The sequence below is a fragment of the Vigna umbellata genome, chromosome 5 (assembly GCF_029865625.1).
Source record: "Vigna umbellata cultivar VRB3 chromosome 5, Vumbellata_1.0, whole genome shotgun sequence".
Taxonomy (NCBI): Eukaryota; Viridiplantae; Streptophyta; class Magnoliopsida; order Fabales; family Fabaceae; genus Vigna; species Vigna umbellata.
Genome location: NC_142169.1, coordinates 67,193,971 through 67,217,933, shown reverse-complemented (window position 1 = coordinate 67,217,933; position 23,963 = coordinate 67,193,971). Strand labels below are relative to the sequence as shown.

Sequence of the window (23,963 nt, the reverse complement as noted above, 5' to 3'; positions counted from 1 at the left end):
TTCAAATGTTGTATTGAAAACTGTAACTTCTTATTGCCACCGTTTGACATATTTGCCGTTGTGCCTATGTCACAACGTCATTGCAAGGTCATTCTTCAAATCTCCAGTCAAAGAGTTGCTTGTCTAGCAATTTCATCTTTATAATATGGATACAAAATAATAACTGTTTGAAAGATTTGGAAGTAATTGGTCTGAGTATGGATGTTTAAGATACTGAGATACTACTACCTATTATGACTCTGTCAGGGTATGGTTCTAAAGTTTGGTCCTTCTGAAAACAGAATGTAGGGACATTGGTATAGTATTCAACCCAAAAACAACACGGATGTCATCCCTATATTAAAGTTTTAGAGCATCTCTGAGGGATGTATAATTTACCTTTCCTGTCAAGCTACCATTCTAAACACAGTAGCACTATCAGAGCAGTGTGAGGTGTCATCTGAAATAAGGAACTGGGTCTTACGGAACCAATGGTAGTATTTTAGAAAAAATGGGCCCAGCAATTCATGTAAGGTAATCAACCGAAGCAGCAACTAGAGAAAAGAAATCCAAGAAGTTGAAAATGCTCGAAGGAAAGATCATGACAATTCTTGTTTAATGATTTAATCATCACAATTCATATATTAGATCTTAAAACTCTAACTCCTTTTTATCACTGTATGACATATTTGTCCTCGTGTCTGTCACACCACTGTGCTGAGGTTATTCTTCTAGTTCGCTAATAAAGAAACACCGCTGATCAGATATCTAGCAGTTTCATCTTTATAATTAGGACATGACATAGTAATGTTGTTCAAACAGACTTGCAAGTAATTGGTCTGGATATCGATATTTAAGTCACTAAGAAGATGAACAAAAACATGGTTGAATAAGAAAAGCAGTCCTCAAATTGAGAATAAAACAGATCCATGAGACACTAGCATTAGAAGACCCTTGTCTTCAAGCAGGCTCCAATACTACAATCTCAGGACCAGAATCGTGGGAGGACCAAGTGCTCTTCGTCTGACTGGTCACCAGCATCTAAACAGCCTTTGCCCCGCTGCACGCTCGAGTGATAGTCATGTTAATAGTAACATGAGATTTGTCCTCAGTTCTGAATAACCAATATTTTGAACATTCAAATTAAGAATGGGTCACGCTTATGATAACTGCAACTGCTCAAACTTAAAAGGAAATTCTTACCATAACTATGTATAAAATTGAATGTTAGACAGGGAAAAGCAATACAAGAAATTGAATAAAGCAGTAAAGGTAAAGATGTTGCGTTTAATGAATGAACGTACTAGATATGATGGGTTAGAAATGAACTTATTTGGCAGAGTTGGGATATCACCTGTTAAAGAAAATATTATAGGGCTGTGGAAGAAGACCTGGCACAAAAAAGAGAGAGCACTGACTATGTTCTATACTAATAGAAAACTATATATGTGCAGAACTGACCTTTAAATCAAATTGGGTATATTATTTACTTGTGTAATTGAGAGAGAATCACCGTAACTTCAAAAATCAGTTTCACGACCAAAAGGAGATTTATGTTTGTTCATTTATATGGTGCCTGAAATCTATATTGGATATATTGGCCAAGATTAACACGAACATGTACAAAAGAAATAAGCTTTGAAGGAAACTTAAGGTTTTTTTATTCCGTTGTGTAGTTGAGAAGGAATCATCCGATCTTCAAAACCAGGTTTGTTCAAGATAATTAGTGTTACGTTAACAAAAACATGCAGTGCCTGAAATCTGCATGCGAGTACAGCTACAATAGAACTTTGGAAATCTCACATCCATTAAATAAATATACATATATATATATATATATATATATATATATATATATATATATATATATAATTGATTGTAAAATTAAATTAAATTTAAAGTTTATTTCTTATTTTAGTATTCTATTAGAGACATACATACTATAACAACGAAGGTCACCGGTGATGGATTTTTCGAAAAGATTTACAAAATGAGTTCTTCCTTCTGTATTGTTTAACATTTTTATCTTTACTAAATTTAAAACTTAAACTCACAATTTTCATAATTTATGTCTTTAAAAATTTTTGAAAAATAAATTTTGTAAGAAAAATGATATTTAAAAAACTTCAAAAATAAATTTTGTAAAACATATTTAAAAAAATATTTTTAGGAACTTTTTAAAAGGTAAATTGAAGAATAATTCAACAGTGAAAAAATTGATTGAATTAATTTTAATCTGCTTTGTTAATTAGAGAGATATTTTGTCGCTAAGTGAAAATTTTGTATTCACCCCCTAAGATATTATTATGCAACAATGAGTGTTGAAATCCTATGTAATCAGTTTGGAAGATCCTTTTTCATTTAAGAAAATATTCTAGGTAATTAAGTGTTAGAAAAGGTTGGCCAATCCAAAAGATACCATAACATGTTCTCATTATCCCAGGAACAAAGATACACATACACTGCATTCTCGACTGTTGATCGATATTGTAGGAATCCATAAACCATTTTTCGGGCTTAAGATGTCCTTCCTTGAGCCAAAACTGTTCACACGTAGGGCAAGCTAGTTTTGCTAACCTGTAAGTACAAGAGACTAGGTTACCTTTCCTGCTAATATGTGGCAGCTTGGATATAACATTTTCATCGAACATGCCAGTCTTGGACAAAGCAAGAAAGGTAATTGCAAGCAAACCATTTTGGTTAGATTTTAAGGTCTTGATGGAGTGCATACAATCAATCTCAAACCTTTGCAATTTAAACGAAAAGGGAGGGGAATTGCAGTTTAAACACAATTTTGGAACACTTGAGCATTTTAATTGGAAATAGTCCCCCTGTTGTAAAATGTTCATTGGAGTCAAAAAATGCAACCATGATTGTAGGGTTCTTATATTAGAGGATTGTCATTTGCTGCAAATCCTTTAACTCAATATCATGTCTTAATGGAAGTGTACTTAAGAATTATTAGAGCCATTATTAGAAAACATACTGACAGAGAAAGAACGAATAACTAACGCATCAATTAAAGTTAACTTAAGAATTAGTAATACACAGCATTTCCCCTCCCTTCTCACAAGACATTGAACAAACACTCAGTTCAACTCACATAGGGAAGGAAATAAATAAAATAACAAAATGCAAATAATAATAAGAAATCTAACGTTGCTGATAGCGCTTAACAGCATCTCTCATGTCATCACAGCAATCAGACCCATCAAAAAAGCTTCTCAATTTCCAAAGCTCCCGGTCGAAAATATCATCCACGAAGGGCCGAATCAGAATAGCATTCTCGGGTTGGTTCGAAAAGGAATTCGGGTTATCATCCACTATAACCACCCGTTTCAGATCGCGACCAGTTTCGTTAAGGTCCTTCACGAGCTTCCCGTCTATGTGGCGGCACGAGTCACGGTAGAGCCGGTGCGAGATGAACCGGTTCCGGTCCAGCCTGTCCAGCACCATGGACGCGTACTCCCTTAGCGCCGCCGTGAAAACGACAACCTCATACTTAGAGGCGAGGGTCTCAAGGAACTCGTCGACGCCGGGGCGTTTGAGGACATAGAAGTCCATGGGCTGGCCGTCGATGACCGGCCGGACGACGAAATCAAAGTGCTCCGGCGGCGGCGAGGGGTGGGAGTGGACAAGCGTTTCGTCAAGGTCAAGGAACACGGTTTTACGGACGGAGAGGGACGGAGGGAGGAGCGGTGTGGCGGTGGCGTCGTCGAAAACCAGGGTGCGGCGAATGGCATCGAGTTGTTCTTCGTGTTCTTCTGTTGTTGTTATCTTTCTGAGGATCTTGTAAGAGGTTGCTTTTTTCTTGTGGGTGGTGCTGATGCGCGCGATCTTTGAGAAGAGTTTTGTGATACGGCGGCGGATGGAAGCCAGGGCAGCAGAGGATGCCGCCACTACATTTTTTATGGGAGTTTTCCGGCGCCAACGACGGTTGTTGTTGTTACGAAGGTCCTTGATGGACTTCACTGGTCCTCTCTTCACCTTTGATACCATTTTTGGAATATTTTTGGAAATCAGAGGAAGAGAGATAAACGCAGAGAATGATGCGATTGTGATTGCGTCTGTGTTGAATCGGGGCCAATTTTAAACTCTAGGTACGGTACAACGGTAACGAGCAGCTTCGGAACCGAAGCTGTATTATTATTGTCTTCTTGTTTCGAATTCTTGCCTTTTTTTTGTTACTGTTGCTTTGTTTCTTTTCTGTGTTTATCTTAACTTCAGTTTCCGAAGCTTCCTTAATTTTGTTTTTTTATTTTAGATTAATAAAAATCTAGGAAATAAAATCTAAAAGTGTAAGAATTGGTTTTGTTGTTAATGAAATTGTAATATACACACACAAAAAGATGTAGTTTTAGAAAACAACTGAAATTATTAGTGGGACTGCATATATTTTTATTCATTTAAAATTAGAAAAGATTAAATTGTCCAATTAGACCATGAGCCTATAAAAGGTAAAAGAGTGAAAAATAAAATGTTTCTATCAGAGGATAACAAGATAAGGTGCTCATGTCTAACTGAGCTACACTGGTTCCTATGAAAAAAAAAAACTCATTAGAAAATAAAGAATTTGCTATGTTTGTAACAAAATATATATATATATATATATATATATATATATATATATATATATATATATATATATTATAGGTAGATTATTTTTAGGTTTAATTGCTTGCATTGTCCACAGTTTGGCTGCAACGTGTCAAGTTAGTCTATCTTTTTAAAAAAGTTTCAATTACGTCCAAACTTGGTTTAAAAGTGTCAATTTTGTCCAAACGTATGTAAAATTTGTTTCAATCAAGTCCTTTCCGTTAAATCCCATAAACGGACGTTAATTTTTTTTTCTCTCTCCTCTGCTTCTCTGCTCTGCTGCTATGCTCTGCTGCTCCTTTAGTAAAATGTTTTTCACTTATATTTAATATTTACATAAATTAAATCATGATCACGATGTAACTAAATGATTTTATCTAAATTATTATTCCACTTTTTTTTTACCAATATGCTACATATGATTTATTAATAGAGAATTGTGCCTGTTAATTGAAAGAAAAAATTAAAGTTATACAGTATCTATTAATTAAAATATGTGTGTATTTTAAAGTAAAATAATTTTATTAATCTCAAATATAAATATCTATCTTATATTTTATTATCTTAAAACTATTTTAGTAAATAAATTAATTAATAAATTATTTTAAATATATATGATTTATCCTATTATCTTATATATATTTTTAATATACTTTTAATGACGATAAATTATATATATATATAATTAACACAAAACGTATAATTCTTTTTTAAAGAAAATGAAAATATGTAGAAACAGTTCAACCAATATTATACCAAAATAAATAATTTTGTAAATACCTTTTTAGTTAAAGAACAGAAAAATGAATTATTTGATTTTTAGATAATATTTTACTACGAATTATAATATTTTAATTATATTTATTGTTATTATTTTAATATAATATTTTACTACGAAAAGCAATTATCGAATGAAGCAGAAAATGGGTGTGAAAAGAATACTTTTTGTTTAGATTTAGTTTTCATGTTTTTGTAAGATAAACTAAAACCAAGTATAAATATATGAGAAATGAGAGTTTCATCCACAATCATTACTCTGTGCAGAAGTTCTGTATAACTTAGTCCACGTATACTGTTTTTTTCATTTAATATATATGCATAATATTTTCAAATTTTCTAATAATTGCTTAATGTATTATTTTATATTTTATATTATCATTATATTATTTTATAATGTCCAGAGGAGCAGAGTAGAGAAGCAGAGGAGAGAAAACTAAAAAATTAACGTCCGTTTTGGTGAATTTAACGGAAGGGACTTGATTGAAGCAAATTTTTACATACGTTTGGACGAAATTGACACTTTTAAACCAAGTTTGTACGTAATTGAAATTTTTTTAAAAAGATGAACTACTTTGACACGTTGCAGCCAAACTAGGGACAATCCAACCAATTAAACCTTATTTTTATTATTATGTACATAAAAGTAGAAAATGTTAGTGTGTTTACACTGGGGACGTTGATCTGATAGAATTATACCGTAAATATTATTAATGAGTATAAAAACTACAATTTTTTATTCAGTATTGATTAAGATAATTTTTTCTTGAGTTGGATTGATTATAATAAGAAAATTAGACATTGTTTCCGTTTGATTTAACATTAATAACACTATACCATAATTAAATTATTTATTTAATAAAAATATTTATAATAATATTATAAAGACTATTTTATAAATTTTTTTATTTGAATAATTATTATGATGAAAAATAAAATCTTTATTATCATTATACATGTGTATTTTCACTAGTTTTAATTAAAGTGTTTTATTAATTAAATTATTATTTAATTTTCTAGTTAATACAGTGGCATTTTCTTCTTCTCTTTTATGTTTTAAATTAAACAAAATATATTTTTTGACATTTAGTTCATTAATATATATAATTATTTGAAGTCATATTATATATATATATATATATATATATATATATATATATATATATATATATATATATTATTACACAGAAGAAAACCAACACATAAAACATTATATAAAAATATATTAATAAATAGACACAAGTGTAATAGATGTTATAGATTGCGATTATTTTATTACATACTCCATAGGTATTGAAATGTGGTCCATCAAATTTTAGCTTAAAACAAGTTTTTTTATACTACGGTTGGAACTATATTCTATTATCATTTATAGATCATGATTCACATAACAACTATAATCAATTAATACTTATGAACTATAAAATAGAATTTGTTTAACGTAAAACCTTACTGATAATTCAAATGAAAATCTTATACTTCATATATCAATATATACAAATTACATAATTCAATTCAATAACATAATATAATAAATCATTCTACAAAACAAAGTTCAATATCACAAACGTTTATCACAATCTTATTATCACTACCATAAATTTAAAATAAGAATATTCTTAACTTTTACTAGCTTTCTATAATTTAAAAATATTTTTTTCAAACTAAAACTTTACATCTCAATGATTGAAATACTCTTAATTAGAGTTTATTGCAAAAACATTCAAATATGGTAGAAATATATTAAACCGAGAATATCACTTCTTTCAAAGATTATTTCTAAGACTGATAATCAAAATTCAACCAAAGAGATGAAATATTTTATGAAAAATATAAAAATTATACTATTTAAAAATACCATCAGTTCAAAATACTTATATTTTCCTAAATTACTTAATGGTGTAGTCAGTTTCTAAAAATATTGAAGATTGAAGGTACAAAGTGGAAGACAAAGGAGTGATGGAGGACTTGAATATGCACACGAGAGAGAAAAGAAATTAAGTGGCGGGTAACGTTTATCGTTTTTTTTATTTTTTTTTTGTTACTTTACTATTGTTTTATTATTATAATATTCTTTTTTCTTTTCTCATAGTAAACATTTTTCTATAAGTAAGCATCCATTAGTATGTTACCGTCTACTATTTACGTAGGTTCAGAATGTCTTAATTAATTAATAATACATGTTTTGTTTGACAAATTTATACTAACTCGTATTTTTTTAATACATGATATAGAATAATGGAAAAAAATATGATGAATATGAGTAAAATGTTTGCTTGGATGCTTTTATGATCTGGGTCCAAGTTACGCATGAATATTTCTGGGTCTGTATCTCATAGTGCAATCATTAATAAATAAAATAAATAAAAAATAATTTTATTTCCTTTCTAAACCTTGAAAGAAAATGAAAATAGCCTTAGATGGAGAATCACATCAGTGGAATACTTTTTATTAATAAAAAAAGTTAAACGGTCCAAAGAGAGTCAAAGTAAAAAGCAAAGGAGGATTCAATGAAAGAGACCATATACTCTAATTGGTTATAAGTCACTGCGACGCCAGACCACATGATGAACAAAACAATAAAACAATCAATTAATTAATGTTGTTGTGTTGTGTGACGTAGTAATAGTTGTAATTCAGGAACAAATGAATATAGCAGTGGACACGTTGAATTCAAAATCCAATTTCCTCTTCTCTTTGCTCAAGATTGGAAACCAATGGCTCCCATCATGCCTTTGTCTCGTCCTCTAAAACCTCTTTATATTTTTAAATTTACTTTTTTATTTCATCGTTTCAGAAGCACTATTATATTTATGATATGATTACAGCAATAAGAGTAGTCTAATAATAAAAGTTAGACGGAAAAGATAAATTATGAGTTTTTTTTTTAAGATTACAAAATATAGAGTTGATTTGAAAGGTTTGGAAAGGAAGGTAAAAGAAATTGTATGTTTGAATTTTTTATTAATACAATCAATGATTAACATTTAAAGATAAAAGAATATTTATAATATGATTGTTACAATTCATTCGAGTGAGGTACTTTTTGAGAAAGAAAAATGATTATTGATACATTCATATTTTATTTTAGCATATTAAAATAAAAAAAAAGGTATATTATTTATTCATTCCAAAAACAATGTGCTGTTGAGTTTTTTATTTATTTATTAAAAATGCAACTATATATGTAAGCGTGTTCTTAGAACATCCATGTATTGTCCTTCTTGTCTCACTTGTAAGATGATAATTGAAAAATCAGTCACCTTTAGATTTTTTATTTTTATTTTTTTGGCCTACGATATGACACGGGTTAAACAGGGTCTATTATCAGAATTTTATACAGCTTCTGGCTACAAATTGATTCAAACATGGCTCCTCTCAAGAGTAAAAGAATGTTATTAGAAGAATATTATATGAATTTCATGTACTTATTACACTATTTCAAATAATAATTAATGTAATATAGACATAGTACATTTTATCATTTACGCTTCTGCGTGGATATATTTATAAAAATTTATCACTTATTTTAAAACACAATTTTATTATGATAAATTATTATATAATTATATTTCTTCAAATCATACAAAATTTTGAATTTCTATTATCTTTTCACTTAACTCAATATTGTCAAAAAGTTATCAAACCATACAAAATTATTGCTGACATTTAAATTACACAAAATCATTCAAGATATCTTTACTGCTACACGATATAACATTTAACATAAAATAAAAATAATTAATATTATTAAAATAAAAAAATTAAATAAAAGTATTAACTAGAGGATTAAGATGACGTACCAATATAATTTCTGTTAAAGTTATATTACTAAAAGATTATAAAAGTAAAATACACTCTACAAGATATACGTGACACCCCCATTTAATGTTCTCACAATCACACATTATGAATAAACACTTAATGCAGATATTTATTTCAGCAAATCTTTTAAATTCAATGACATTATAACAAAAAACTTTGATACAGATATTTATATTTAGTATTTCACATTTATGAAATAAGTCGGTGAGTAGAAAATTATTTAATAAAAAATACCTTTAAAACTTACAAGTACTGTTCCATATTTTTTTTCTAGTGAAAACAAATAGTCCTAAAAATGTTATATATATATATATATATATATATATATATATATATATTATAAACATTTTTTTTGTCAATTTTACTTACACAGAACTCGGCTTTCACAGTGCTTATACTTGATTTATCCTCCATAACTTGTGAACAATTTTTTTTTTTTTTACATATGAAACAACTTTTTATCCTCTATTAATCTGGTGGTTTTATTATTAATATTCATAATCATTATTCACGAGAATAGATTATTATTCAAGATGAAGTTTATTTATTGGTAATGTTGGAAAATAAGTTCACGTGCATACTACCGCTTTTGTTTGGAGAATTAGGTTATTATGTTCTTACAATAATAAAACAAAAATTCCCTCTAGGAATTAAATAATCATTTTATTACTTTTTAAGCTTTTTGACATTTGTTGGAGTAATACGGTATTATATTAATAAATCATTCGAAGATGATTAAAACACATTAAATTACTTTTTTGTTAAAAATAAATTATATTTCCACAAAAATAGCATACCTTTTTGAAAAAAAAAACAAATCCATAATTAAACGTTTTAACAAATAGCGTAATAAAACATGATTATATATATATATATTAAAACTATGTCTAATCGGAATCATTGGTTAAGTTATTGAATTTTTTTTTACATACTTTCATAATTAATATATTGATTTTTTTATCAAAACATAATTTCAATTTAAATAAACAAATCATTCATAGATAGTTAATAAAAACTTAGAAAAATCAATTTGCAAAAATTTCTATCAATCGGGTTGTGTCAAATTTGATAAAACAAATCTTCCAATTATTTTATTTTAACAGTATTAGTTTATAAATAAGATCATTTTAAACTAATTTTATCTTCTTATTATATTATCACAATTTTATAATATTACAAATCATAATACTACGTGGTTATATTTTAAGCAATGCTATAATGTAATTTTGAATAATATAAAGATTATTATTCAACTTCACTTTTTTATTTACACATTATACTGTATTGCAAACTTTTAGAGTTACACAGACAAATGTATAAATTCACCATTTTCATTATTTTCAACAATTCATTATCACATATTGTATATATTTTTTCTTTACAAATTTAAAACATTGTGACTAAGTTATATCACATTCTAACTTATTTACTAGGGTATTGTAAAAAAAAAAATTCCTTACTGATAAAACTTAATTAATCGAACTTCAATTTTTAAAATCATTATTCTCGTAAGAAAAAAACATGTTTATAAAAGATTCTAATTAACAAGATAAACATACCACTACACTCATAACTAACAAATACTATCTTATATATAACACATACAAATTTAAACCCAAAATGTGAAAATTTAGAAAATGGTCTAATAGTAGTGGTAGTCTTTAAAAGAGAATATTATGATATTTTAATAATAAAATGTTTAAATTATAAATAGATTTAGAAAATGGTCTATCCTATTTCTAGATTTTTGTTCCTAATTTTCATATTTTTTATTATCGAGGATCATAAGATTGTTTCTAATAAAGAGTTCTATACACATTGATCTCATCAAAGTAAATAATAGAATAAGTTATTTTTTTTACTTTTTTTAAGTTATTTTATTCTTTTGTTTGCATGTAAAATGTATAATTATAAATATAATTGAAAGATGCTCTAAGTGAATTTGTCTTGTTTTATGATCATGATTGTATTTTTAGATAAATTGGAATTTTGTTGGTTTAATTAGGATATTTTCTGAGAAAATAGAACTCTAAAAAACAAGTTTGAAATTTAAGGTTTTTTTTATTAAAATAATAGAAGTTAATATTAATTCTTGCATTTTGATTTAGATTGTCTAGTTGATTGTTTGGTAAATTGTTTAGTGTGTGTATATACATATATTTATTTATATATTTTACAATAAGATAAACTAGACAAAAATACAACTTAAATTAGTCTGACTGTGAACATCGATATAACACTCCAACACGGTGAATGATTCGGGAGACATAAAAAAATGAGATCTTACGTAAAGAAATAAATAACTAAATATTGATCTTATAAATGCACTTTTTGTGGTTAGAGGTATGTAGAAGAATGTCCTTCTCGAAGGTACTAAAAAGACCAAGTTTCTCGAAGCATTTAGAAAGTATACTTTTTCTGTAGAGACAGTACACATATATGACACAAATTGCCTTCAAATAATAACATAACAAGAATCTAAACACATATGTTACATGATAAAAGGGGAACAAAGCTAAACCAGTCAAACAAGTGCTAACACATAGACACGTAAAAAACATAAGATATGAATAATTTTTGTGAACTAATTTCACATTATATGTAGTTTCACTTAAAAATAATGCAATTTCAAATAAACAATAGGAAGAAAGTTTAAGAAATAAAGTCTTAATCACATTCTTCCAGTTGTACAATGAGGAGAGACTAATTAAATAATCTTATATTCAATTTTAGAATATTTTAATTTATTTCTATTTAATGCAGTAAGTACCAAATATTAATTCAGTTGTATGTAATATAGTAAATTTTAATTTATTCACATTTAATATGTTAAATATTACTGATAATAAAAATGAAAAACTTATTTCTATTTGCACATCAAATGTCAAAAAACACTTAATAATAGTTATTCTCATCCCGGTAAGAATTTAATGACAAATTTAACTACATTAAAATTATATTCCAGTATTATTTATATCTATAATAAATTTTAATTATATAATAGATATTTTTTTACACAATTTAAAAGACTAGTTCAATAAAAATCTGTAGATATGACTCACTTCGTAAATAGGTGACCTCAAAAAAAGAAAAAAAAAGTGTTCTTATAAATATATAATAAATACAAAATATTTTTGTGACAGCAAAATAATAATTATAAAATTAAATACAAGTGGTTAATGTATCTGTTTGAAATAAAAATAATAATTAATATAAATTGTATACCGAATAGACTAATAATGGCGAAAAATGAACAGAATAATAAAATGTAGATAGAAACAAATATGGAGTGGAATTTTAGAAGATATTTGTTAAAAGAATGTAAAAATAATAGTTTAGAAATTGAAAAAAGGTATATTTTTAAATTTATATATAAGAAAAAAAATAAAAGAGATAATAAAAGACGGTAGTAAAAGAAATGAAAAAGGTATAAATATAGGAAATGAAAGGGAGAGTGATGAAGAAGGGAAGATAATTATGAAATGTGGAGGAGATAGTGGATGAATGCGTGGCTGCATTTGATTGGGAGGGTTGAAGGCAGGAAAGGCCCGAAAGGAGAGAGATGTGAGGACTACATAAACATCTCATTAGCATTCTCTCTTTGCCCACCGCACAACAACAATCTCTTCTCTTTCTCTTTCTCTTTCTCTTCCTTCTCACACAGTCCACACCTCTATCTCACTCAATGGAAGGAGAAGGATCCGGTGTGGTTACCGTCTACGGCAACGGTGCCATCACGGAAACCAAGAAGTCCCCCTTCTCCGTCAAAGTCGGCCTCGCCCAGATGCTCAGGGGCGGTGTCATCATGGATGTTGTCAACGCCGACCAGGCCCGCATCGCCGAAGAGGCCGGGGCCTGCGCGGTCATGGCCCTCGAGCGGGTACCCGCCGACATCCGGGCCCAGGGTGGTGTGGCCCGCATGAGCGACCCACAGCTGATCAAGGAAATCAAGCGGGCCGTTACCATCCCCGTGATGGCAAAGGCCCGCATCGGACACTTCGTGGAGGCCCAGATCCTGGAGGCCATCGGCATCGACTACGTCGACGAGAGCGAGGTTCTCACACTGGCCGATGACGCAAATCACATCAACAAACACAACTTCCGCATCCCCTTTGTATGCGGCTGCCGCAACCTCGGGGAAGCCCTCCGCCGCATCCGCGAGGGCGCCGCCATGATCCGCACCAAGGGCGAGGCAGGCACCGGCAACATCATCGAGGCCGTGCGTCACGTCCGCTCTGTGATGAGCGACATTAGGGTTCTCCGCAACATGGACGACGACGAAGTTTTCACCTTCGCCAAGAACATTGCCGCGCCCTACGACCTTGTCATGCAGACCAAGCAGCTTGGCCGCCTTCCCGTCGTCCACTTCGCCGCAGGTGGCGTCGCCACTCCCGCCGATGCCGCCCTCATGATGCAGCTTGGCTGCGATGGCGTCTTCGTCGGCTCCGGCGTCTTCAAGAGCGGTGACCCTGCCAAACGTGCTAGAGCCATTGTTCAGGCCGTCACTCATTACAGCGACCCTGAGGTTTTGGCTGAGGTCAGTTGCGGCTTGGGTGAAGCCATGGTTGGAATCAATTTGAGCGATAGCAACGTTGAGAGGTTCGCCAATCGTTCAGAATGATTCTTCTTTTTTCTTGGGTCTTGTTTCTCAGATTCAATCTGGATTAAGGTTTTACTAGTGGTTTTAGTTGGTTCTTATTTTATTTTGGTAAGAATAATGTTATGCTTTTGTTGTTATGAACTGTGTCAAAAAAATAAATAAAAAAATTAGATAGCTATTGGTGTCTGCCTTGTAATGTGCTGATACAATATTCAGCTTTGTGGTACTATATTGTCCACTTAGTTTTTTCATGGTATACTAGGATCGAATAATTCTTGTTTTATTCAATCCTATTTTTTATTTCTGGGTTTAGTTTTTTTTATTGAATTGATAGCCATTTGTTGTTTTCAGTTTCTTCTCTATTTTGCTAAGTTGAACAGTGTAATTTGAAATTAGACAGTTTCTGTATCTGCCGAAGCCAAAATTGGATGCTGGAAAGTAAAGTTTGGTGTTCTGGTGTGCCAATATTTGCTGAATATCGATTTATTTTTTGTCAATTCACTCATTTGTAGCTAGATAAGAGTTTATCCTTTTGTGGCCTCTAATGTCCACTGAGGATCTTTTTCTTTTGGATTTTTATTTTTATTATATGGTTAGTTGATGATTCTTGTCAATTAATATTGATGTTTATCTGCACTAGACAACTTTCTCTTCTAAAGATTGAGTTGGTACAATTCCTTTTTTTGTGTGGTTTAACGAGTATGGATAGCATCCTCTAAGCTTACTTAGGTTGTCAAAGATAGAAATATATATGAAGATGACGGTTTTATAGTATAACTTTTCTTTTCTTTGATTCCTCTGATAACATGTAACTCTTCTTCTCTCAAAGGTTGCTAACAAGTCTTGTAAAGGGAACTTGTAAACTGCCTATGCATGTATGATGGAGATGTCTGTCGCAGAATATATCAGTATCTATTCTTGCAGTAGCTTGAACATAGCAGTTTGCTAAGATATCAGTCTGAAGGCAACCAAAAAATGGGATTCCCAGCAGGAAAAGAAAGAGCATGTGCATAAAATTGTCCCTCTTTCAATATTCTTTTCTTGCACATATCATATATATATATATATATATATATATATATATATATATATATATATATATATATATATATATATATATATTAAGAGAAATGCTTACCAACCTTGACGTCTGATTTTAAACAGGATTCTGAATTCACCTTACTGACGGCAAACAATCCCGAATCCCCCCTAACATCATCGTAATTCATAATATTTAAGGGAAAACCAAATTTATATTTGATATATAAACGCATGAGATATTTTAAATTGCAATATGCTTGAGGTAGTGGAGATGTATTATCTTATTTTATAGTAGTCATAAGACATTGGAATTGTAATTATGTAATGAATAATGGAATTTGTTGTTTGTGTCTAACATTGCTTCTTCATTGATTTACTTGTTAATACATCAATAAGAGTATTATTCTAATATATACCTCTTCTATATAAATATCGGAGTTCATTAATTTGCTCCATTCCAAGTAAAATATTGTTTTGTTTGTTTCAAAAACCTTGGTTTGAAAGGATGTTCCACATGTAACATCGAAATGGTAGATGTGTTATAGATCGCATAATCTGTCTAAATCCACCATTTGACTATTTAAATATTTTTTTCCCAATTGTTTTGTATTTCTTTATGTTAAATTTATTTTCACTCATCTTCTACAATTCTTCTTCAAATTTATTTCTTTTTTTAATGTTTTTGTATTGATAAGTCTGATTTAGATTTAGAGGTTTTATATTGATGATACGACATTTATTAATAATTTCTATTAGGTTAGACATATTATTGAAAATAATTTTTAACTATTTGTTAAAAAAAAAATTCAAGAGATCACGAAAATGAAAAAGAAAAATGATAGATAATATAGATGAGAGGTAATAGAGAATGAATAGTTTAAATATAAAAACTTAAAAAAAGAAGAAGGGAAGTATAAAAAGGGGAAAAGTAATATAAAATTATCAATCACCATTTTTGTTTGGTATAACTTAAGCTTAAACTGCTTGAGGGTAAGTAATGCAATCTGTTTTAGTAGATAACAATATAAATAATTTAATATTTTATTATATGTAATTTTTATTATAGTTTATTTTTTATGTTTTGTATTTATTTTATTTTAAATAAATTTTCATGTGAGAATAATTTATTGATGAACTATAGGATGCTTGTGACATTTTAGTCCTAGAGAGGTAGAATTACTTTGCTTACTATTCTTGGGCATGTCGTGAAGCCCATCATAGGCTGGACCACTGGGTCCAGGCCCAACAACTAACTGCATTGTTTGTTACAGTTGGATTTGAATATGACACAACAACTCTAAAATACATCCACATAGTGACAATGTGGTCTATAAGTTTTGTATCTATTTGAGAATTTGTTTAACAAAATGGGACCTATACAAATTAAAAATCAAAGACAAATTAATATTCTATCAGTGAAGAAGTTAGCTGAAAATGTCCCCTACCAAATTAACATTTGAGCATTTGAGGTTGTAGCCTTCAACATATATACAACAATTGTTGTTTCTTAGGTCTGATAATTGAGTGTGACTTATCATCCTTGCTATAGATTTGAGAATGACATATAAAGTTTATTGATGATTGATATTTGGGCAAAAATCTAATTGACTAATTTTAATAGGATTTCCCTCTTAATCATATTTTTCATTCATAAAACTGAAATCCAAAACATAATTATTTAAAGAGATGGAATAGGATGTCAGTGCTACTAATAAATTGCTCATTTAAAAACATCCACGAGTAAAAAATGAATTAAAAGGAATTATAGTTTACCACAGTTTTAGGATCATATTTGTGTTGATTATCATTTATAAAGGTGGAGAAGTAATCTTTCAATTTATAAATACATTTAATTTGATTCTTCCAAAAAAACATAACACCCACTTCTCTTCTCTCTTGTTCTTTCATCTTCTTTTCTCTTTTCTTTATTTTATTATTCTGAGTTTAGTTTTTTATTTTTAAAGATTTTCTTGTTAGGTTTGAAATTTTCAAAAAATTTAAAAAATTTCTATTATATCTTATGAAACTTGTGTAATACATTATAAATAAATCCTTAAAAGCATAAGTCCATATAATTTGTGTTTTTGTCTCGTTTTATAAGAGGAACAATGTCCGAATGAAAATTAAATGTATTTCTTTTAAGAAACAAACCCAACATTAATGAAAACAGATAAAATTTTAAATCCGAAGTCAAGGTATCATAACATTTATTTGACAAAATAGATTGCTCACATTGAAAAGTTCACCAAACTATTCTCACACAGACATTATGGCAAAGTAAAATATCTAATATGATACTGGAATCTATATCTAAAGTAAAACCTAAAAACAAAAACATTATAAAAATCTATAAAGAAAGTTAGCCTTTAGTAAATAAAAATAAATTTGGTCCATTAGGCTCATATAATAATTAAAAGCTAAACTAATTGCCCTTGAACACATACAAGTTTATAGAAGAGAAATTGTAATTGAGTTAAGCTAGTTGCATTAGATGGAAATCATTAAACCCTAAACTAGTCACACAGTTGGGAAGTTAATAACATATAAATAATATATATATATATATATATATATATATATATATATATATATATATATATATATATATATATATATATATATATGAGAAAGTGATTAAAGATGTTATTAGATATTTTATATAGATATTTTTATTTTTAATTAGTTTGTTATTCTTCTTTATTAGTATTTTGAGTTTAGTATATATATATTTTTATTATAAATAGATTATTTTATATATATTTAAAAGAAGCGTTAAATATGTTTTTGTCCCTAAATTATTGGCCGTTTCTGGTTTTCGTCCCTCTTTCAAAATAAGGTACAATTTGGTCCTCATTCTTTTCGAAATGTTCACTTTAATCCTAAAAAACTAACACCTTTAAAAATTTGGTCCTCATTTAGTCAACAAAACGAGGACTAAAACCAAAGTTCTGACGACTAAAAGGAACGTTTCGAAAAGAATGAGGACCAAATTGTACCTTATTTTGAAAGAGGGACGAAAACCAGAAACGACCAATAGTGTAGGGACTAAAAATATATTTAACCCTTAAAAGAAAGGAGATTAATCACTTATATAATTATTTTTTATATTGAACACTGTATAAGAGTTGTGATTTAAAATCTATCTTAATGAATTTTGTTATTTCTTGGATATATTGTTTAATAGATTATTAGACTGTTATCAGACCACTCATTAACGTGTAATCTTATGCTTTATGTATATATATATATATATATATATATATCTCAATATGAAGAGTGTGTTAAAAATTCTATAAAATAAGACTAATTTAAAATATATAAATAATTATAAATCTCATTTTATAAATTAGTTTGGTAGGATTGAATTAAATTTAAATTTTATTTCTTAACTAATGCCATTATATTTCTAATCAACAAACCACTAAGTTGAAAAGTTTTAGTGTAATGCACTCTTTAAGCTTATGTAATAAAGAAATTATTTTTCTAGAAGTAAGCATTATTTGAATAAACAATATTTATTCTGGGAACCAAAATTGTTGAATCTAGGCTGCTTAATGAAACAAAATTTTGATATGAAATTTTGGACATAATGATTATGTAACAAAACAACCCTATCAACCAACCTATCATATCCAATAAAAGCACACTTTGTGAGTCAACGGCGTCTACAATTTTGAACTCTGTTTTCCTGTCTCCTAATTATTTCATCAGTGAAAACATTTGTACTTTTAGTTATATGGTTATTATTATTTATTATTATCAATGAGAAGAATTCTCACTTACAGCTACATTTTATAGCATACATTCACAAAAAGCACTTTAAAATTTAAAGTTAAACTACTTTATAATATACATTAATTATACATCCTCAAGTCTTACAAAACCACAAACCACAAGCATGTAACTATTTCGTATATAATGTTGACGTAATGGTGGTTAAATTATTTCATAGAAATCACTTCTTTCAGATCCAAACTCAACTCTTTTAAATTCAATAGCACAAATTCAAATTTTTTGTTTTTGTCTACTGCATTATTAAAAATTGAAACTTGAATCCAATTATGATTTTTGGGTTAGTTTTCAACATTCATGGAAAACAACACCATCAAAATAAAAATCACGTCATTATCATATAAAAAAAAATTAAAAACTCAATTGAGTTAAAAGAAAAATATAAAAACTAAATTATTAATTAATTTTTTTATTAAACTTACATGTAGTCACTTTAAAAACAAAGTTATTATCAATTTAGTAGAAACAGTCATATCGACTTTAATTAACAAAAATCAAACTCAATTAACAAAAAATTGAAAGTACTGGTGCGTTGTGCGAATGACTTCCTTCTAGCATTGTGAATTCTCACTTGCGCTTAGCGAATTATGACTGACAGTAGTCCAAATAATGCAACATTTTCTGTACAATGTTTACACAACTTTCTACACTTTTTCAATGACGAACAACATGAATAATTACAAGATTGAACTCATCTATAAGTGTAAAAACAACTCTTTTTCACACTTATCAAAAATAAATATAAGATAAAAAAATTAAATATAGAGAATAATTTCAAAGATCTAATTAAAGACCAAATTACTAATTCAACCTAATAATTAATAATAATAAATTAGTAACATTTTTTCACTAACTTATTTATAACCTTTTTTTCATTGCAAAAACATTAACTTATTTCAACATACTATACTTTACTAATATGTACTATTTCTTTTTAAGTGTGATAATGTGAGTGAACCCCGTCTATTTAAATTTATAAAGAAAAACACATTTGCGTAAAACAAGTAGATTACATGCCTATGCTTGCAAATATGTGAACAAATATTAAAAAATTTAACAAAATCATTGACTCGTTTATTGATATTTATCAATTTCATGGTAAAATTAGTCACACAGTGCTCCTTTAAAAAAAAGTTTAGAAATGTTATATTTGTATAAATCTTGGTGGTGGATACATAAGAGAGACATCATGCTAATAAGCATTACATCATCAATGACTCACGCAATCACTATGCTTAAATATAAATGTGAACGGAATTGCAAAAGGAAAAAGACATTATGTCGAGCAACATGCAAGTCCAATCACTTCCAACTTTTCTAACCAACATTAAAGCAGAAATTTTAGCTAAGCAAAAGTATAAAAATATTTAAGTGTAAATGCTATATAACTAATTTAGACAAAATTTGAAAATATATTAATTTATAAATTGGGATTTGACTTGTGTAACTAGCGTGTGAATAGCTTTTGTAAGAAACTTTCTGTAAAGTTCTAATTGCAGTTTCTCTAATAAACTTGGCAGCTTAAGGACTTCTTTACATTTTGGTATAAATATTTCATCTCAATAATTACATTTTTTTTATCGAATGGCTTCCTTGGGATGACTCTTTTATCGGTATTTATACTCTAAATGATTTTGAAATCTTTTCAAAAGAGAAATAATGATGTTTCGATAAAGTACTAATCATTTAAAAACTTTTTTTAGGAGTAATATAATTATCAACAATAATTTTTTAGATTTTTAAATAAAAAAAATGATAAATTAATACATATAGACGGAATATTAACTATGATAATAAATTCATTGGTAAATATAAATTTATTGAAGAATATTTTTTTTTTGAAGGATTTTACATTTTAACTTATCACTAAATATTTTTGTCGTTGTTGATATGAAATTTGTATGTAACATTATTTGAAAAATATTGTTGATAAATTGAAATTATTATTATTAACAAATATTTTTATCAATAATTTATTATCACAGTTACTAACAACACAAATATTTGGAATTGTTCGTTGTTAAATTATAACTCTTATTATTAATGATACTTGGTTCAGTATCTTATCATCCCAATTATTGGTAATCTTATTCTATAAATTCATTGGCACTTTCAGAAACAAAAATTTTACTCAATTTGATGAAGTTTTATTTTATATATTAAAGGAGATTTACTTGTGACATGTTAATGACGCCATTATTGATAGGAACACATAAGTGAAAGATGTCAGTGACAATGATTGTTGAAGTTAAAAAGAAGATGAAAGAGGAAGAGTTGGAAGAAAAGAAAAAAAAACATTTACTAATAAATCTGCATTAATTAATAAAGTTGATTGATAATAATTACTTTATCAATAAATCTCTATCCATCGATAAATATAATTTATTGGCATATTTTTGTCTATAAATAAACATAATTTATTAATATTTTTTTTTATTGTTGATGAATTATGTTCATTGGTAATATATAATTTTTTTTATTGAATATATATGATGTAAGATGAGTTATAAATGAATTTTAGACTTTTCTAAAATAGTCCAAAATGTCAAAGTGATAATGTGAAAAGAATCCACAGAAAGATAATGTCAAAAGATAATTTAATAGATACCACAAAAAGAGTACAAATATCAGTCCGTAATTGGTATACCTTAATTTATATTACACCAATAGATTTTTGAATGATTTTTCCTCTGTTTCACTCCTACAAAACTTGCTATTTTATTTCCATCTTCACTTTTTACACAACCAAACAAAGACTTACAGCATATTTATAGTGTGGAGAGAATCAGACAATGTTCACACACTATTAATAAAAATCATGAATATATTTCATTTTAAAATAATTAAACTCCCTTAATAAATACATTAGTATTATTGAGATTGCTAAGGTAATTATTAAGATAAATTAAAGAAAATAATTAACACTTCCTTTGAAATTTTACAACATCATTGGATTTTTTTAAGGGATTAAATTAGGAGAGGAAGTATCAATCTGAGAAGGCAATATTTTTTGTAATTTATGTTATTTAATAGTTTTCCATTTATGCTATTACGATGAATAACAATAAATATGTTATTTAATATATTTTTTTACTGGAATCTTAATTTGGGAATAAATTATAAGTAAAAGTGTGGACACAAATCAATTTGAATTTTTGAAAAATGTTAAAACACTAATTATTTTAAAATAGAAAGAGTAAGAGAAGTGAATGAAAGGAAGTGGCACATTGCAATATTAACCTGATCCTTATTAATTCACTTTTAATAGTCACAAAGGCAAGAATACAAAATAAGGCTATTAATTAAAAATGAACACGACACTTATTTGGGACTTTTTTATTCTTCCTAACAAAGATTATTAGGAGATATATAGCTCGTAATTTCTACCACGGATGAGATTCAAACTTTAAACAGTAAAAAATAAAATTTTCATCCAACAATTACAATTAGGGTTCGTTTTAATAACTTCAAAAATTTAAATCCTTTCCCTCATAAATTATATGTATAATGTATTAAAATCAGCTTCAAATTTTGTTTGAAAAAGTCTTGCAATAAGTGATTTAAAATAATTAATTTCATTTAAATAAAAAAAAACTTTTACACAAGAAATACAATAATAATATATACGAAGTTGACGGGGAAGAGGATTATTAAAAAAACATTATTGCAAAAAGAATTTAATTTGTGAAATTTAATTTTATAAATTACAACTATTGTCTAATATATAACTAAATTTAAGTTTTCTTCTACATGTTACAATTTTGATCCGCGATTACAATTAACTCACTGCGTGAATGGGCTAATTAGGCTATTTTCTTGTTGAAATTTCAAAGCATCAAAAGTCCTTATTGTTTGACATTAAAGGTCTATCGTTATTTGAAAAATCAAAGTATCATTTTCTAATAAGTAATGCATGCACTTTACTCCCAACAAGAATCCCAGGTAGTAACTAACTAATAATTACTTCAATCATACAAGAAAAACAAATACACACAACCAACTTGGATTTATTTAGATCAGCATGTTTAGTTTTTGAGTTTACACTATACTTTTTAATTTTTCAGTTATATCTTTCAGGCTTGTTTATTATTTAGAAAATTATTTTAGTATATTGTACTTTTTCATTGGTGTTTTTAATCCTATTGTTAAATGAAGTATAACCTGCATTTATTGATCCATCATCTTTAATATAATCTTCTAACTGAATGTTTGTCATTGTAGGATTATTTATTAGGAGTTTGTTAACTTGCATAGGCAGTATATTTTAGCAATATATATCGAGTTTTAACAGATAAAAATATCTCATATATTATGAATTCTGAGGTCAAGGATATTTGAATAATTTTCATTCTCAAAATTAAAAAAAAAACCCAAACCCTTACTCATCTCCCTCATTGTTTTCAATCCTTTCTCTTTTATCTCTCCCACTTCAACCTTTTTTCTGTGTCATCTCTACTTCGATGAAAGGACATAAAATTCAAATCCTGAATTTTCGAATTGAGAGATATTGAGAAAATTCTTAGATTCATGGATAGGTTGGGGAACCAATATCATAAAAAAATATTTAAAAAAAACTAAAATACTAGCAATTTGAAGTGAAATATAGTTCAAGATCCATGTATTTTTTTTTGTACTATCTTTTTGTACTAGATTCAATTAAATTGGAACGAAATATTTCATCGTTTTTGGAATTCTTCTTTTTTATCTTAGTTGTTTTCATCTTTTTCTTAAATTCGAATTCGAAAAAAGTTATAAGTTCATTAGAAGCAACCCGCTATTTTGTTATTAAAGTGGAAAACAAATGAACGAACATAACAAGAACAACAAATTGCGATGTTGCGGGTTGTTGTGTATGAGTGAGAGAGAGTATGGAGATGAGAGAGAAACAAAATGGATAAGTGAGGAAGGTGAATTAGGGTCAGACGAATGTTTTTGAATTTTTTAGTTGGAACTACAGTAGGGATGACAGAGAAAAAGTTGGAGTGAGAAAGATCAAAGAAAAAAGGTTGAGAGGAATGAGGGAGACGAGTAAGGCTTTGAGGGTTTTCTTATTTTTTTTAGTTTTGAGAAAGAAAATTATTCAAATACCCTAAGTTTAAAACTTAGAATCCATAATACATGAAGGTATTTTTGTCTACTAAAATCCGATAAAACAAACGTGCAAGTTGACAAACCCAATTTATATATTATTTTTAAAGTCTAAATATCATATGCATGTTGCCGTACAAATTTAACTTCACCCTCATTACCGTTAAACTTAAATCAATCCAAATTATACTCCAATTCCAATTACACTAGCATCAAATTCTAATATTTATTAATGATTTTAACAGTTTCTCATATTGGAAAAGAA

General features: G+C 28.1%; 2 protein-coding genes across 3 annotated transcripts; one reads left to right on the top strand and one right to left on the bottom strand.

Annotated features, from left to right (window-relative positions):
• Positions 1 to 2,413: 2,413 nt before the first annotated feature.
• Positions 2,414 to 4,080, bottom strand: LOC124825911 (uncharacterized). 2 transcript variants are annotated; one of them, XM_047298650.2, is made up of 2 exons: positions 3,138 to 4,080; positions 2,414 to 2,556 (listed from the first exon to the last, which is right to left on the bottom strand). In XM_047298650.2, exons 1-2 carry the CDS (start codon positions 3,976 to 3,978, stop codon positions 2,552 to 2,554), a joined length of 846 nt encoding a protein of 281 aa, XP_047154606.2. In that variant the 5' UTR covers positions 3,979 to 4,080; the 3' UTR covers positions 2,414 to 2,551. The 2 variants fall into 2 exon arrangements, with proteins under 2 accessions (XP_047154606.2, XP_087947933.1); XM_088091807.1 differs by lacking the exon at positions 2,414 to 2,556 and having other exon boundaries at positions 2,978 to 4,078.
• Positions 4,081 to 12,655: 8,575 nt separating this feature from the next.
• Positions 12,656 to 14,127, top strand: LOC124825912 (pyridoxal 5'-phosphate synthase subunit PDX1). Its single transcript, XM_047298651.2, has one exon. It carries the CDS (start codon positions 12,863 to 12,865, stop codon positions 13,796 to 13,798), a length of 936 nt encoding a protein of 311 aa, XP_047154607.1. The 5' UTR covers positions 12,656 to 12,862; the 3' UTR covers positions 13,799 to 14,127.
• The last annotated feature ends 9,836 nt before the right edge of the window (positions 14,128 to 23,963 follow it).